Below are 13,041 nucleotides of genomic sequence, written 5' to 3' on the forward strand. Positions count from 1 at the left end.
AAACAATCATGTGTGGTTAAACCCCTAACACCATGATCGGTTCTACATGTCAGAAAACAAAGCAGATATTAGAAAAAACAAAACAAAGTAAAACAAAAAAAACAAACAAACACAACAACACTGAAAAATAAATGACAGAATTAAGAAAACATTGTGTACTCGTGAATGTAAAACAATGTGTCAACCAATTAAAGCTCATCAATGGATACTGAACACTAATAGCCAAATCAGTGATTATCTATGCTTACATCATACCAGTGCTATGTTTGTGTTGCCACTTGTTTCATTCAGTATCTGTAAGTATAAGCTAACAGCTGGTCTCTAAAAACAGAGGACACTGAATTAATGAATACTTAACAGAAACAGGCAATAAACAGAGACAAAAACAGAAACATGACTTTTAAGACAGCAGAAAAGCTGATGTCATCAAACAGTTGGTAAACAATCTGAAATTAGTAACGGGACAGAAAACAGGGGGAGTGTCGGATTTGGGGGATTTTAGCGTGCTTGTAGTGAAGCAGTGACACTGAAGGTCTTCTGTAACACTCAGTTTGACCAGTAGGTGGCAGCACATTTACAATGCGTTCAATAGTAGTATTCGTATAGTATACTACTATTGAATTGAATAGTAGTATTAGTATTCAATTATGAATAAATAAAATATAACACTGCTGACATAAACAGCTTTACAATCCTCAAACAACCAGCTGTAAAACATCTGTCATAGACCAGGTTAACCCATGGCTGTGTCTGACAAACACACAAATACCAAATTTTGAGGTTATAATAATTTAAAAATGTAAAAAAAGATTATAGCGGTTAATTTTCTTATTTCTCTTACAATTAAATAATTAGTTAATGTGAATCCATTTTTTATTTCATCATAGCTACTGTTCGGTTTCTGGGTTAGTTCACTCTATAGACACTCAGCACTTCACTTGAACGTTTCCGTGCACTTTGTATACACTGAATGTTGCTTCTGTTGTGGTTTGATGCTTATTCTTTGTTTTCTGCAGTGAAATGGGGCGAGGATTGGTTAGCCACAACCAAACCGGAAGAAGTCAAATTTTCCATCTGCAACTTGGTGAAACCCACAGAACCACACGAGGAAAACAAATGTGAACAAAAGTTTATTAAGCTGACATAACCATGTCAGCAAAGGCCAGCAAACATAAATAATATATACAACAGAAAAGTTACTGAGAACATAAAACATGATTTGCATGAAAATACACACTTAAACTCAAGTTGAAATTTAAGAATTGATTTTTAAATCATATGTGTCTAAATTAACAAGAAAAAGATGTCAAACATATAAAAATATTTTGAACATGTGGATGTCCTCTGGTCTGAGGTGCTGTGGGACCAGTTAGAGACCAGCAGCTGGACGTCAGTGGTTGGACTGGTGGACTACTTCAGTAAAGAGTAGATGACGTCTGGCTCTGGTTTAAAGTCTGAACACAAACACACACAGTTCAAACATCATGAAATATGATTACAAGCTTTGCAGTTCAACCAAAACTTTAATCTGCACCTCTCTGCGTCACACAGTTCAGATTTTACTGAGAACCACCTCAGACACAAATCACAGAGCTTCTGTACCGCCCACGCTGTAGCTACTTTCTGAAATTCACACCAGTCAAATCTGCAACCCACAAAGCTGAAACGTTTGCATCAAATACATTCAGTGACGTTAAAAGTCAAATCTTTTGCTGCTTCCAGCTTCTCACAGAATATTTTTCAGACAAACAGCAATCCATAAAAACAGGAACCATGAAATATTGTCTCTGTTCACTACTGGATGTTGTTTTGATAGACTTGGGTACATATTTAGTTGTTGTCTTATCAGTGAATTGTGGCTTTGCTGCAAGATTTAGCCACATTTCATACCTAGAAAAGACAGCGTGTGATAGACTGGATACCTCTCCAGGGTATACCTCATGAGGATACAACCCATTTTGCTCCAGCTCCCCACGTGACTAATTTAGATAAGCAGCTAAGAAAATGGATAGATTGATGGGTCTAGCAAAATATTTCAAGAAAACATTGGACCAATTAGTTGTTGTGCTCTGCCGGCACAGAAACAGCATTCACCCTCTGTCTACGTGGGATGTTCACTGGGTGAGAGAGCAGTGAGGTTTCAGAGAGTAAAGGTGAGCAGTAGTGCACAGTGGTTGTGTAGCAGGGAAGTGAGGCGTGGGTGTGTAAATTCTGACCCAGTAAATTTTGAACTGAAAAAAAACACTAGGACCTAAAATTTAACCTCTGCTACTGTGAGCTACAGATGTTGAGAAAAAAACGCTTCTACTGGATCAAAAGCTGCAGATAGATTTAAAAGAACATGCACATGCATTTATTGTAGGCAGTTAGTGTTAAACTGTCATAATATGGAAATGCAGTAGTTAGTAAGCACATAGTGTATATGGCTTACTACAGCTAATGCTCTGAAGGAAGTATATTGATAGAGACACACTGCTATTGGCTTTAAGTTTGGCTGTAATTTATGGTATGATTGATGGGAAACTGTCTGTCTTTGACTCTACAGGACAGGATAATAGATATGCAATCTCCAAACTCTTCTCATTGCTTATTTCCAGAGCAGCTTTGCAAGACTCAAAGTTAAACGTAATGACCATCAATCATGTTCTGTTTGGAGTTCCATGTTTTTCTTGCTTCCGAGGGTAAAGATGGTCATGAGAAAGACAGTGGATCAGCCCAAAACCACACAGGAGTAGCTTGTTAATGATCTGAAGGCAGTTAGGACCACAGTCACCAAGAACAACACTGGTAACACATTACACCAGGATGTATTTAACTCTTTCACAATCCACATGGTTCCCCTGCTCAAAAAGGCCAATGTTCAGGCTGTCTTAAGTTTACCAGTGAACACGTAAATTTTTCAAAGAAGAAGAAACCAAAATCAACTTTCTGGCATTAACTCAAGTTGCTGTGTTTGGAGGAAGAGAAATGCCGAGTATGATCCAAAGAGGTGGTAGCATTACGATTTGGGCCTGTGTTTCTGCTAAGGATACAGAACAACGTCAATGGATGCGACCCTCTAGAGCACCATCTTGGAAGCGAAGAGAACCTAGGAAGAGAATCTCTATGCCTGACCGATCTTCAGCCAGAACACTGAAGATCGGTCAGGCATTGGTTTTCCAGCGTTTCAGTTACCCAAAACAAACAAGAAAGGCAAAAAAAGGAATTGCAAAAGGTCATGAAGTGGCCTAGAACAGTTCTATTAAAAATCTGAGGAGGGAGCTGATGTTTTGAGGTGAAGCCAAGAAAACTAAAGGATTTAGAGGGTTTCAGTAAAGATGAGTGGGTCAAAGTCCCTCCTGAGATGTGTGCAAACCTGGTGACTTATAACAAGTAATTGCCCTTCCCAACAAGGATTTCTCCACCAACTGCTAAATCACGTTGTGATTGGGATCTAATACTTATTTCCTTCAATGACATGCAAATCCATTTATAACTTTAATAATATTAATTTGTCTATTCTTTTATTATTTTTGGTTGATATTATGTCTCTCTCTGTTAAAATGAAAACATAAAAAACATAGACTTCATTTATTTGTAAGTGAGCAAACTTACAAATTTAGCAGAGAATCAAATAAATAATTCCCCCACTGTACATTCTGTTTTATACTTTAAATGTATAGTAAAAAACATTTTTCTTCCTCAAATGATGATAAAACTGTTTGATATCCTGAGCTTAATAAATGATTTAGTTAGCTTAGCTTATCTTAGCTTAGCTTAGCATGAACACCAGAACATAAAGAGTACCTCTTTTCCTTTTTGGTGTAACAGCTATTTGTCCATAATCGATGTCCTCAGTTCTCACTGCCGAATAGACTACAGCTGTGTCAGTCTCTGCAGGAAAACCCCCACACAGATAAACAAAAATTATATTTCAGGTACAATAGTATTCTTATATAGTTTGATCATGCAGAGATTAAGTTAGATCTTCTGCAACTAGCTGCAGGTTTTCACAGTTTTTTTCTTCTTTACACCTCTGCTGAGAAACAAGAATTAATTGCATAGAACTTGTAGGTGTTTGTGTGAAAAACAAGGTGCACAACCACAGAGATTGCACCTTCATCTCAGTGCAGTCTGACACACTTCACCACAGAGCACCAAACAAACAAGTTCTCACAGCATCAACACTGCCATTGGACAAACCAGAACTCACTGTGGTGAAAAGTCCTTTCAGCTTCAGGCTAGAATCATCAACAGGAAGTAGATGTTGTGGTTAAACATGCAGAACTTGCTTCATTGCATTAAAGGACATTTGGTCTCTTCAGTCTGTTTCTTCAGACATTTTATTCTAACAACATATTCACGATGCTAACAACTTATGTTTGTGCCTAAACAAGACAGCAAGCACATCTGGGCATTTTACTCACATGTTCAGTTATGCCTAAAAGGTTGATTCTGTTCATTTGAATGTAGCGTTTTCGATTGGAGAAACGTTTCGTCACTTATCCAGGTGTCTCATAAACAGTACATTTGTACAATAATGTAACCTAGCCCACTGAATGAACATTGGGCTGGGAGGTCAGTTCCTTGATCATGACTAAAGAATTCACTTGGATGAGTGACGAAACGTTTCTCCCACAAAACGTTATGTCCAGATGAACAGAATCAACCTTTTGGGATTTACTTACCTGGATGATTGAGCATGCATCAAGAAATGTTCAGTTACGGCGCTGCCAACCATTACAACCTACCTCAAATCTGATCTATTTAAGGTGGACCTGAGCGTAGGCTATTAAGAAGTAAGAAACTAAGAAAACTGTTTCATATATGAACCCACAATGCTAAGATAGTTTATTCCTCATTTTCAGGAAATTATTTTTGGTGCTCTGAGAGCTGACACGGTTTTTGTGGAAATGTTTTTTTTTGTGATGACAGGATGTGAAAGCTGCAGAGAGGCAAGTCAGCTCTGCTTCCAGGTCTTGACTTTGGATAGAGATATGTTGGGTGTTTTGGTGAAGTTTTTAAATATTTTTATTTTTTATTAGCAGTGTTGTATGAATTCTGTTTGTTTGCATTTGACAGACCAGAACAGCATGAAAACATGAGGCATTAAAGTGTGCCTGAAAAAAATTATATCCGGGGTGAACAAGACACAAATACTTGTTAAAAAGAGAAGACTAGCTTTCTTGTCCCTGAATGAATCCTGGCAATGGAAAATTTAACTTTTCCATTTAAATGAAATGTTCCTCTACAGTGTGCATGTATTGTTATTACCCATGTATCAGCCTGTGGGAGGTCTGCTGATTGTCCACAATACATTGTTTACCTGTTAGTTTGTTATCACAGAATGGGTTGAGTTCTATGAATTAACCATTAATTCATTCTTTTAGTTGGATGTCTAATGCATTTTTATTGTGTTCTATCTTATAGACCTCCAAGTTCAGCAGGATTTATTTCAAGTTAGTTCACAAATATTTAATCTTCCATGGTTAAAGTTGGAATTGGAAATTTTATTTTGCACAACGATGAATCACGTCAGCTGCCCAGACACATATTTTCTAAATATCACTGATTTATTTTAAGCTGCCTCTCACACTGATGGTAACAACAATATACCTTGTTGTTTTCTCAAAGGTATTTTTTGAACGTATCACAACTGTCATAAGGCAAGAGGCGGAATACATCCTGGACAGACTGTCAGGGTGATGTGTTACCTTGTGGGAACAATTTATTATCTTGGGTGCGTGTAAGCTGGCTAATTGTAAGCTGGCTAATTGTAATTTCTAAACTCCAGGTGACTAACCAAACCAAAAAAAACATTATAGGACTCAATATTTCCATCTGCTGTTTGCCAATTAGTAAATATTAGCTTGCTACTTAACATTTTGGATATAATTAACAGACCTACTGACCATCAGTGCATTAGCGTTCTTATGTTAGCATGTAGATTAACTCAAAGCTTCAGTTCCTGTCCACAGAAGAGAACCATGATGGAGACAAAGAAGAGCAGCTGTACCTCTCGTCTTTGATCTGTTTTTCTTCTCTTTGATGACATCGTCAATTTTCACTGTTGAATAAACTGCATCTGTATCAGACTCTGCACAATAAAAACACACAGAGGACATCAGTGCAGAACAGCTGAGAGCTGATCATTTAAATACAAATACAAACACAAATGCTGTAGAAATCTTCACTACAAAAAATTTACTTTTTCTATTCAAACAACAAAAGTTAAAAGTCCAAATTACTTTTACAACAATTTGAGTAATTTGACTTAATCCAGTTGTTATTCTGTTTTTAAATTCAACAACTAAATCTAACACCATCTAAAGCGATGCGACACCTGCACCCTTTTTGTTAAACCTTCTTTTTCATCTTATACAGGATGCTGGATGATTGCAGAGCTGTTAGCTTCAGTCAACCACAGACCACAAGTACACAATCTAGCACACACAACAACAACCTCGGAACCTTTTAGATTTAGACAAAGAAAATAAATAAAATTTAAAAAAAATTAATGTTAATTTCAATATAATTGTAAAAAAGTAATTCCAAATTTCAAATCAGTAAGATGTTTGTTTTCTTCTCACAACTATACACATTATTTTACCTCTGACCATCTCTCACATGCTTCATAAAGTTCTCATCCCTTATATGAATCATCGTTAATCACAGTCAGAAACAATCAGCAGCAAACAAACACCAAGTGAAACTCTTGGAGAGGTTCAGATCAGAGAACATCGTGTCCTTAAACACATACATTCCAAAAATGTTGCTGCATTGTGAAGCTTGACCAAAGTCTTCTTACAAGCTCTTGGGGTCCACGGGTCATTAATCTTGGGTTTAGAATTTTTGTGGGTTCAATAATTATTTTTGGCTTTGTGAAGGAAATTATGTTCTTTAACTATTTTAGTATTTAATCTTTGGAGTATAGTTTAATACTTCCTAGTGTCTCTGAGTTTTTTGTTATCTGTGTTTCTAGTTCTTAGCTAATTAAATGGTGTTAGTTAATCGTGTGTCCGTGTTTGTTTACTGATGTTCTGTGTCTAGTTTGTAGGTTTGAGTCCTTTTTTTACATCTTAGGCTCAGTTTCCTGTTTTATTTGCAGACCTTTATCTTGTATGTGTTGTCTTCAGTTTCGCTTCTCTTTTTGTGTATTTTTGTTTATCATTTGTTTGTTTATATTTTGTTTATCTTTTTGTGCTCTCTTCCCTCTTGTCATTGCCACATCACACTGTTACGATCATTCTGTTACTGCTGTACTGTTTCTGTCCATGTTTAAGCTCCTGTTCTACGTGTCCTAACGCCAGTGAGCTTTAGTTTTTTTCGTTTTGGACTTTCCCATTTGGATTTGTGTTTTGCTACCTCATCAGTTTAATATAGGGTGTGTTTTGAAGCTCCTGTCTATACAAATACAGAGACAAACCTTTATTTTCAATAAGACATAAAAACGTCTAAAATCTTCAGTTGGGGAATTTGCTTCAAAATAGGACTATACAGCAGAGTCAAATTACATCACACCCTCAATTCCAGTAGAATGAAGACGAAATGCCAAAACTGCAGTTTTGGCATTTCGTACAGTGAGAATGTCTCCATAGATGTGTTAAAATGTCCAACTTTACAACAGAAATAGTTGTAAGAAACAGAAATTAGACTTCTCTACACTGAATCATACGTGTTATTAATCTCTGGCTCTCTTCCACGGCATGTCTTTTGCTTTCTTCCTGTTAAAAGGCAGTTTCTCCTTCCCACGCTCTCCAAAGTGCTTCCTCATAGGGGGTCATATGATTGTTGGGTTTTTCTCTGTACCATTGTGGGGTCTACCTTACAATATAAAGCAAATTGAGGCGACTATTTTTGTAATTTAGGTAAATAAAATAAAATTGAAAGTATGCGTCATTAGAGCTATAGCTCTTAGCTGTCTGTGCTTCACCTCAACTAATTGGAGTCATTGAACTAGAAATCTGAACCATAATTGTACAGTTGGAGCTTTTTAACATTTTGTAATGCAATCACCTGACCAGCAATAATGCTGCTGTTGATCCAAGTAGTTTATGTTCCAGTTTTCATGGGTAAAATTCTAGGATTTTATCTCCGTGTTAGTGTTCTAATTCAATAAAAATATATTTCAAACAATTCATCAAAAAAAGGAAAAAAAATACCTCTGTTATGTTTGGTTGTCTCTTTGGATTTTTTAACATGACTGTACGTGATGTCATCTGCAATGCATTCTTCTCGAGCTTTTTCTTGTTGAGCTGAAATGATCAAAATTTAACAGCAAAATAAAATTCCGTAATTGAACTGCTAATCAAAGAAATTCTACATTTGTAATATGTAACAAACAGGAGCTACTTTCAGTATGAATACAAAACAAATTTAATAACTGCCGAGATTATGTCCTGAAGGTAAACCACACATCTGAAATGCAATTTTCTGAGTCTCACCTTCAGGTTTCCTGTGGACACATCGTCTCACCAGCAGAACCAGTAACACCAGTAGAACCAAAACACAGACTGATCCAACAGACGACAACACAGAGAGAATAGGAGCGGAGGTAGATTTAGGTGGAGGTGTGGATGTAGGTGGAGTTGTGGATGTAGGTGGAGGTGTGGTGGTGTGTTTGTCTAAAATAAAGCAAACACAGTCATTAAGTTGTCGTCACATTGTGAATGTTGAAAGCTGCAGAAACACAGACAGGTGAGTGTGTCACCTGTGACAGTGATCCAGCTGGATGGAGACTCTCCATGACCGCTGATGTCACACTTGTAGAGGCCTTCATCAGACCTGGAAACATGCTGGATGGTCATGTGACCTGTAGGCTGCTTCCTGATGAGGGAGCCATCTTTATAGAAAGCAGCTGGGAGGTTGGAGGGACCAGTCTTGTTTTTACAGAGCAGAGTGACGTCATCTCCCTCCATCACAGGGAGGACAGGACTCTGCAGGATCACTGATCCACCTCAACACAGAGACAAACTACAGCATTTCATCCATTTACACACAGCTTCATCAACACTAACTCCACACACTCAGCTTACCAGTGACTGTCAGGTTAACCATGTTACTGATGGGACCCTCTCTGGACTCACACCAGTAAACTCCACTGTCCCATGTAAAGAGGTTCCTGATGCTACAGGAGGAACCAGTTGGTTTTCCCCACCCATCTGTACACTGACTCCTCTGTTGTTTGCTTGCATTTCTCCTCAGAGTCCATCCAGCAGAGCTGTCGTCCTCCTCACAGCTCAGAGACACAAAGTCTCTTTTAAAGAACTGAGAGCTGCTGGGACTCACAGTCAGACGAGCTGTGAGGGTTACAATGAGAAAAATACATTTGAAGATAAATAAATAAAGATATTGGATTTGTTATACTTTTGTCAAAACTGTTATAATTCTCTAATGAATCCTTCATTTCATCAGTTTATATGAGACTGGGAAACACTGTGAAACATGAACCCAATCAGGTCATATCATTGAGCATTTCTCAGGTTTAAACTGTGACAGAAGAAGGTTACTGACCTTGGTTTGTTGTGCAGCTCAGCAGTGAGATCAGAACTAAAGAGAAATGACACTCAGGTTGATTTGAGGTGAACATAAAGAACAACTCCACACAAACAGCACCAACAACTGTGCCTCTACGAGGCCTCTGTATTATTACTTTTTTTGTTAATGGTTACATTCTTTCTTAGCAACATTTCACACCATATCCAAAGATTTCTGGAGTAATTGTTTTATTGGAATAAGATAACAACTCTTCATTCTCCTCATAAAAAACTGGGTACACAAGACTAAATTTTAATTAAAACATAACACCAACTGTGGCCATCGGTGTCAGCAACCTTTCTGGTTGTTGTTATTTTCTTTAAATCTTTCTATAACCAAGATGTGCAGTAAGATGTTTTAACTTTATTGATGACTTGTTTGTTTGTTTGTAAATAAAGCAGCAAACTACTTTTGCAGGCTAAATGGTGATCTTCCAAATTATGGCCTGTATTTATATAGCGCTTTACTACTCCCTAAGGACCCCAAAGCGCTTTACATATCCAGTCATCCACCCATTTACACACTGGTGATGGCAAGCTACATTGTAGCCACAGCCACCCTGGGGCGCACTGACAGAGGCGAGGCTGCCGGACACTGGCACCACCGGGCCCTCTGACCACCACCAGTAGGCAACGGGTGAAGTGTCTTGCCCAAGGACACAACGACCGAGACTGTCCAAGCCGGGGCTCGAACCGGCAACCTTCTGTTTACAAGGCGAACTCCCAACTCTTGAGCCACGATCGCCCCGTGAGATTAGTGAGACACCACTTCCTCTCCAGCGCACACATTATCTGTTTTAAGTTGCACATTTGAGATTTATACGAGGGAGTCAAGTACTTCTAAATTTGAGGCTTTCTTTTCACAGGAGCTACAGTATCCAGAGTCATATATAATAAGGAAGTAAATGTAAGATCAACAACTATTGTTGCCTTCAGGTAGCTGCTCTTCTCTGTGTGGCTACAAAGCTTTGAAGAAAATAACATAATTGAATGAAAACTCTCACAAAGACATCTACTGTGATTAAATCTGTTCAGCTTTTCACTGCCTGCTGTGTTTCCTCGACTCCTGACCAAAGATAAAGAGTCAGTTCAGACCTGCAGTTGGTCCTCGTGGTGTTTTGAACTTGAATTCAGCCTGATTTGTTTTTCATGTCTTCTCCTCCATCATCAGTTATCAGGAGAGCAGACAGTCAAAGTACAAGAATTCAAACAAACACAGAGATTCTACTTACAGAGCAGACACAGCACAGATGTTTCCTTCATCGTCCTTCTCACTCATTTGAGCTTTTTTTCATTTCTGTCACTGACACCAAGTAAAGCCCGCCCTCTTCCTCTGAGCACCAGCTTTCTATTGGTTCAAACACAGAGGTGGGGGACTCACTTTTTCTTATTACTAAAGAGACATCATCATCGAAGCTTTTTCATAAAATATGAGTTGCAACTTTTTGTCTGTTTTCCCAAAATACTTTAAAATAAAACATTCGTTGCTTAACCAAATGAAAACAAAGTAAAAAGAAAACCCAAAACAAAACAAAGAAAGTTCAAATCTCCTCTGCTCAGTGATCTGTAGTTTGGTTGATGAACAAATCCATGTCCATGTAGTGGACGTCCCCCTCAGTGAGAGAGGCAGATATGAGCTGAAACACAGGAATCAAACCAGGGACGCTGCTGTTATGGAGCTGAACTGGAACCATCCAGACACTGAGGCCCTCTGAACACATTTTAATTACAGCTGTGCAGAGACACACTGATGACTGACTGGAACACTATGATTCACATTTACATTCACACCATCCTCACACATGGTTTATATGTGGCCACTAGAGGGAGATGTTGGACTTTAAACACTAACATGGATACAAGAAGATCATACGTGATGCTTTTATATCTTTTTGATGTTCTTTTTAATCTTTTAAATTGTTTAAGCAGCTAAAACTGTCAACTTCCTGGCCAACTAACACTTATGATGCTTCTGTTGGTATTTTTCGAATGCAATAACCCTATTAATAACAATAATTTTATAACAGTATGTATACAAAATGCGACACTTCCTGTGAATGTATAATAAAAGGGCAGAGCAACTGAATCTGATGAGTTCCAGGCCTTAGAAACATAGTTGAGGTGAAGCAGTATGGACGGTGAATCAGAGGCTGCAATGTCAGAAGAAGCTAAGGTAATGTGATGGATTTTCACTGTTTGACTTTTAAAAGGTCAAAGGTCAAACCTAAGGCAAGGCAAGGCAAGTTTATTTGTATAGCACAATTCAACAACAAGGTGATTCAAAGTGCTTTACAGAGACATTAGAAACAAGAACAAATAAAAAGCATGATTTAAAATTGATTAAAACAAGCAAACAAACTAACTAATTAACAAACAAACAAACAAACAAACAAACAAACAAAACAGTATATAAAATCAAAACAGATAAAATCAGAAAAGTAGATAAAATCAGTAGTTAAATGTAAGTTTTGAAATTTAAGCTTAAAAGTGTGGATTTGGTGCTTTATTCAAATGCAGCTGAGAACAGGTGAGTCTTCAACCTGGATTTAAATAAACTGAGTGTTTCAGCTGATCTGAGGCTTTCTGGGAGTTTGTTCCAGATATAAGGAGCATAAAAGCTGAATGCAGCTTCTCCGTGTCTGGTTCTGACTCTGGGAACTGATAAAAGACCGGATCCAGATGACCTGAGGGATCTGGAAGGTTCATACTGGGTCAGGAGGTCACTGATGTATTTTGGTCCTAAACCATTCAGAGCTTTATAGACCAGCATCAGAACTTTAAAGTCTATCCTCTGACGGACAGGCAGCCAGTGTAAAGACCTCAGAGCTGGACTGATGTGGTCCACTTTTTTGGTCTTAGTGAGGACTCGAGCAGCAGAGTTCTGAATGAGCTGTAGTTGTCTGACTGATTTTTTAGGTAGACCTGTAAAGATGCTGTTACAGTAATCAAGCCTACTAAAGATGAATGCATGGACTAGTTTTTCCAGGTCCTGTTGAGACATCAGATCTTTTATCCTTGAAATATTCTTGAGGTGATAGTAAGCTGATTTTGTTATTGTCTTAATGTGTTTTTCTAAGTTTAGGTCTGCATCCATCACTACACCCAAATTTCTCGCCTGGTTTGTGGTTTTTAGATGTATAGATTGAAGTTCTCTGGTGACCTGTAATCGTTTTTCTTTGGCGCCAAAGACTATTACCTCAGTTTTGTTTTTGTTTAGCTGGAGAAAATTGTGGCACAACCAGTCATTGATTTCCTCAATGCATTTACCAAGAGCCTGTACAGGGCCTCGGTCTCCTGGTGACATTGTGATATATATTTGTGTGTCATCTGCATAGCTGTGATAGTTTATTTTGTTGTTGTTTATAATCTGTGCCAGTGGGAGCATGTAAATGTTAAACAGAAGGGGTCCCAAGATGGAACCTTGGGGAACTCCACATGTGATACTTGTCTGCTCAGATGTGAAGTTACCTATTGATACAAAGTATTTCCTGTTTTCTACGTATGTTTTGAACCAGTTTAGTACAGC

General features: G+C 38.0%; 1 protein-coding gene across 1 annotated transcript; it reads right to left on the minus strand.

Annotated features, from left to right (window-relative positions):
* Positions 1–8,355: 8,355 nt before the first annotated feature.
* LOC146635141 (Fc receptor-like protein 5) lies at positions 8,356–10,778 on the minus strand. The gene is made up of 5 exons (XM_085350037.1): positions 10,748–10,778; positions 9,493–9,528; positions 9,015–9,278; positions 8,690–8,935; positions 8,356–8,603 (listed from the first exon to the last, which is right to left on the minus strand). Exons 1-5 carry the CDS (start codon positions 10,776–10,778, stop codon positions 8,356–8,358), a joined length of 825 nt encoding a protein of 274 aa, XP_085206163.1.
* Between the last annotated feature and the right edge of the window lie 2,263 nt (positions 10,779–13,041).

The sequence above is a fragment of the Diplotaxodon limnothrissa genome, linkage group LG3 (genome assembly GCF_057381915.1).
Source record: "Diplotaxodon limnothrissa isolate DT_005_m linkage group LG3, D_limnothrissa_male_GT1.1, whole genome shotgun sequence".
Taxonomy (NCBI): Eukaryota; Metazoa; Chordata; class Actinopteri; order Cichliformes; family Cichlidae; genus Diplotaxodon; species Diplotaxodon limnothrissa.

Bases quoted from the DNA above. Each gene is read 5' to 3' on its own strand.
- LOC146635141 (XM_085350037.1), bottom strand. From the start codon at position 10,778: ATGAAGGAAACATCTGTGCTGTGTCTGCTCT. The intron at 9,279-9,492 runs GTCAGTAACCTT...TAACCCTCACAG, and splicing joins GAGCTGCACAACAAACCAAG to CTCGTCTGACTGTGAGTCCC. The intron at 8,936-9,014 runs GTAAGCTGAGTG...CTCTGTGTTGAG, and splicing joins GGTTAACCTGACAGTCACTG to GTGGATCAGTGATCCTGCAG.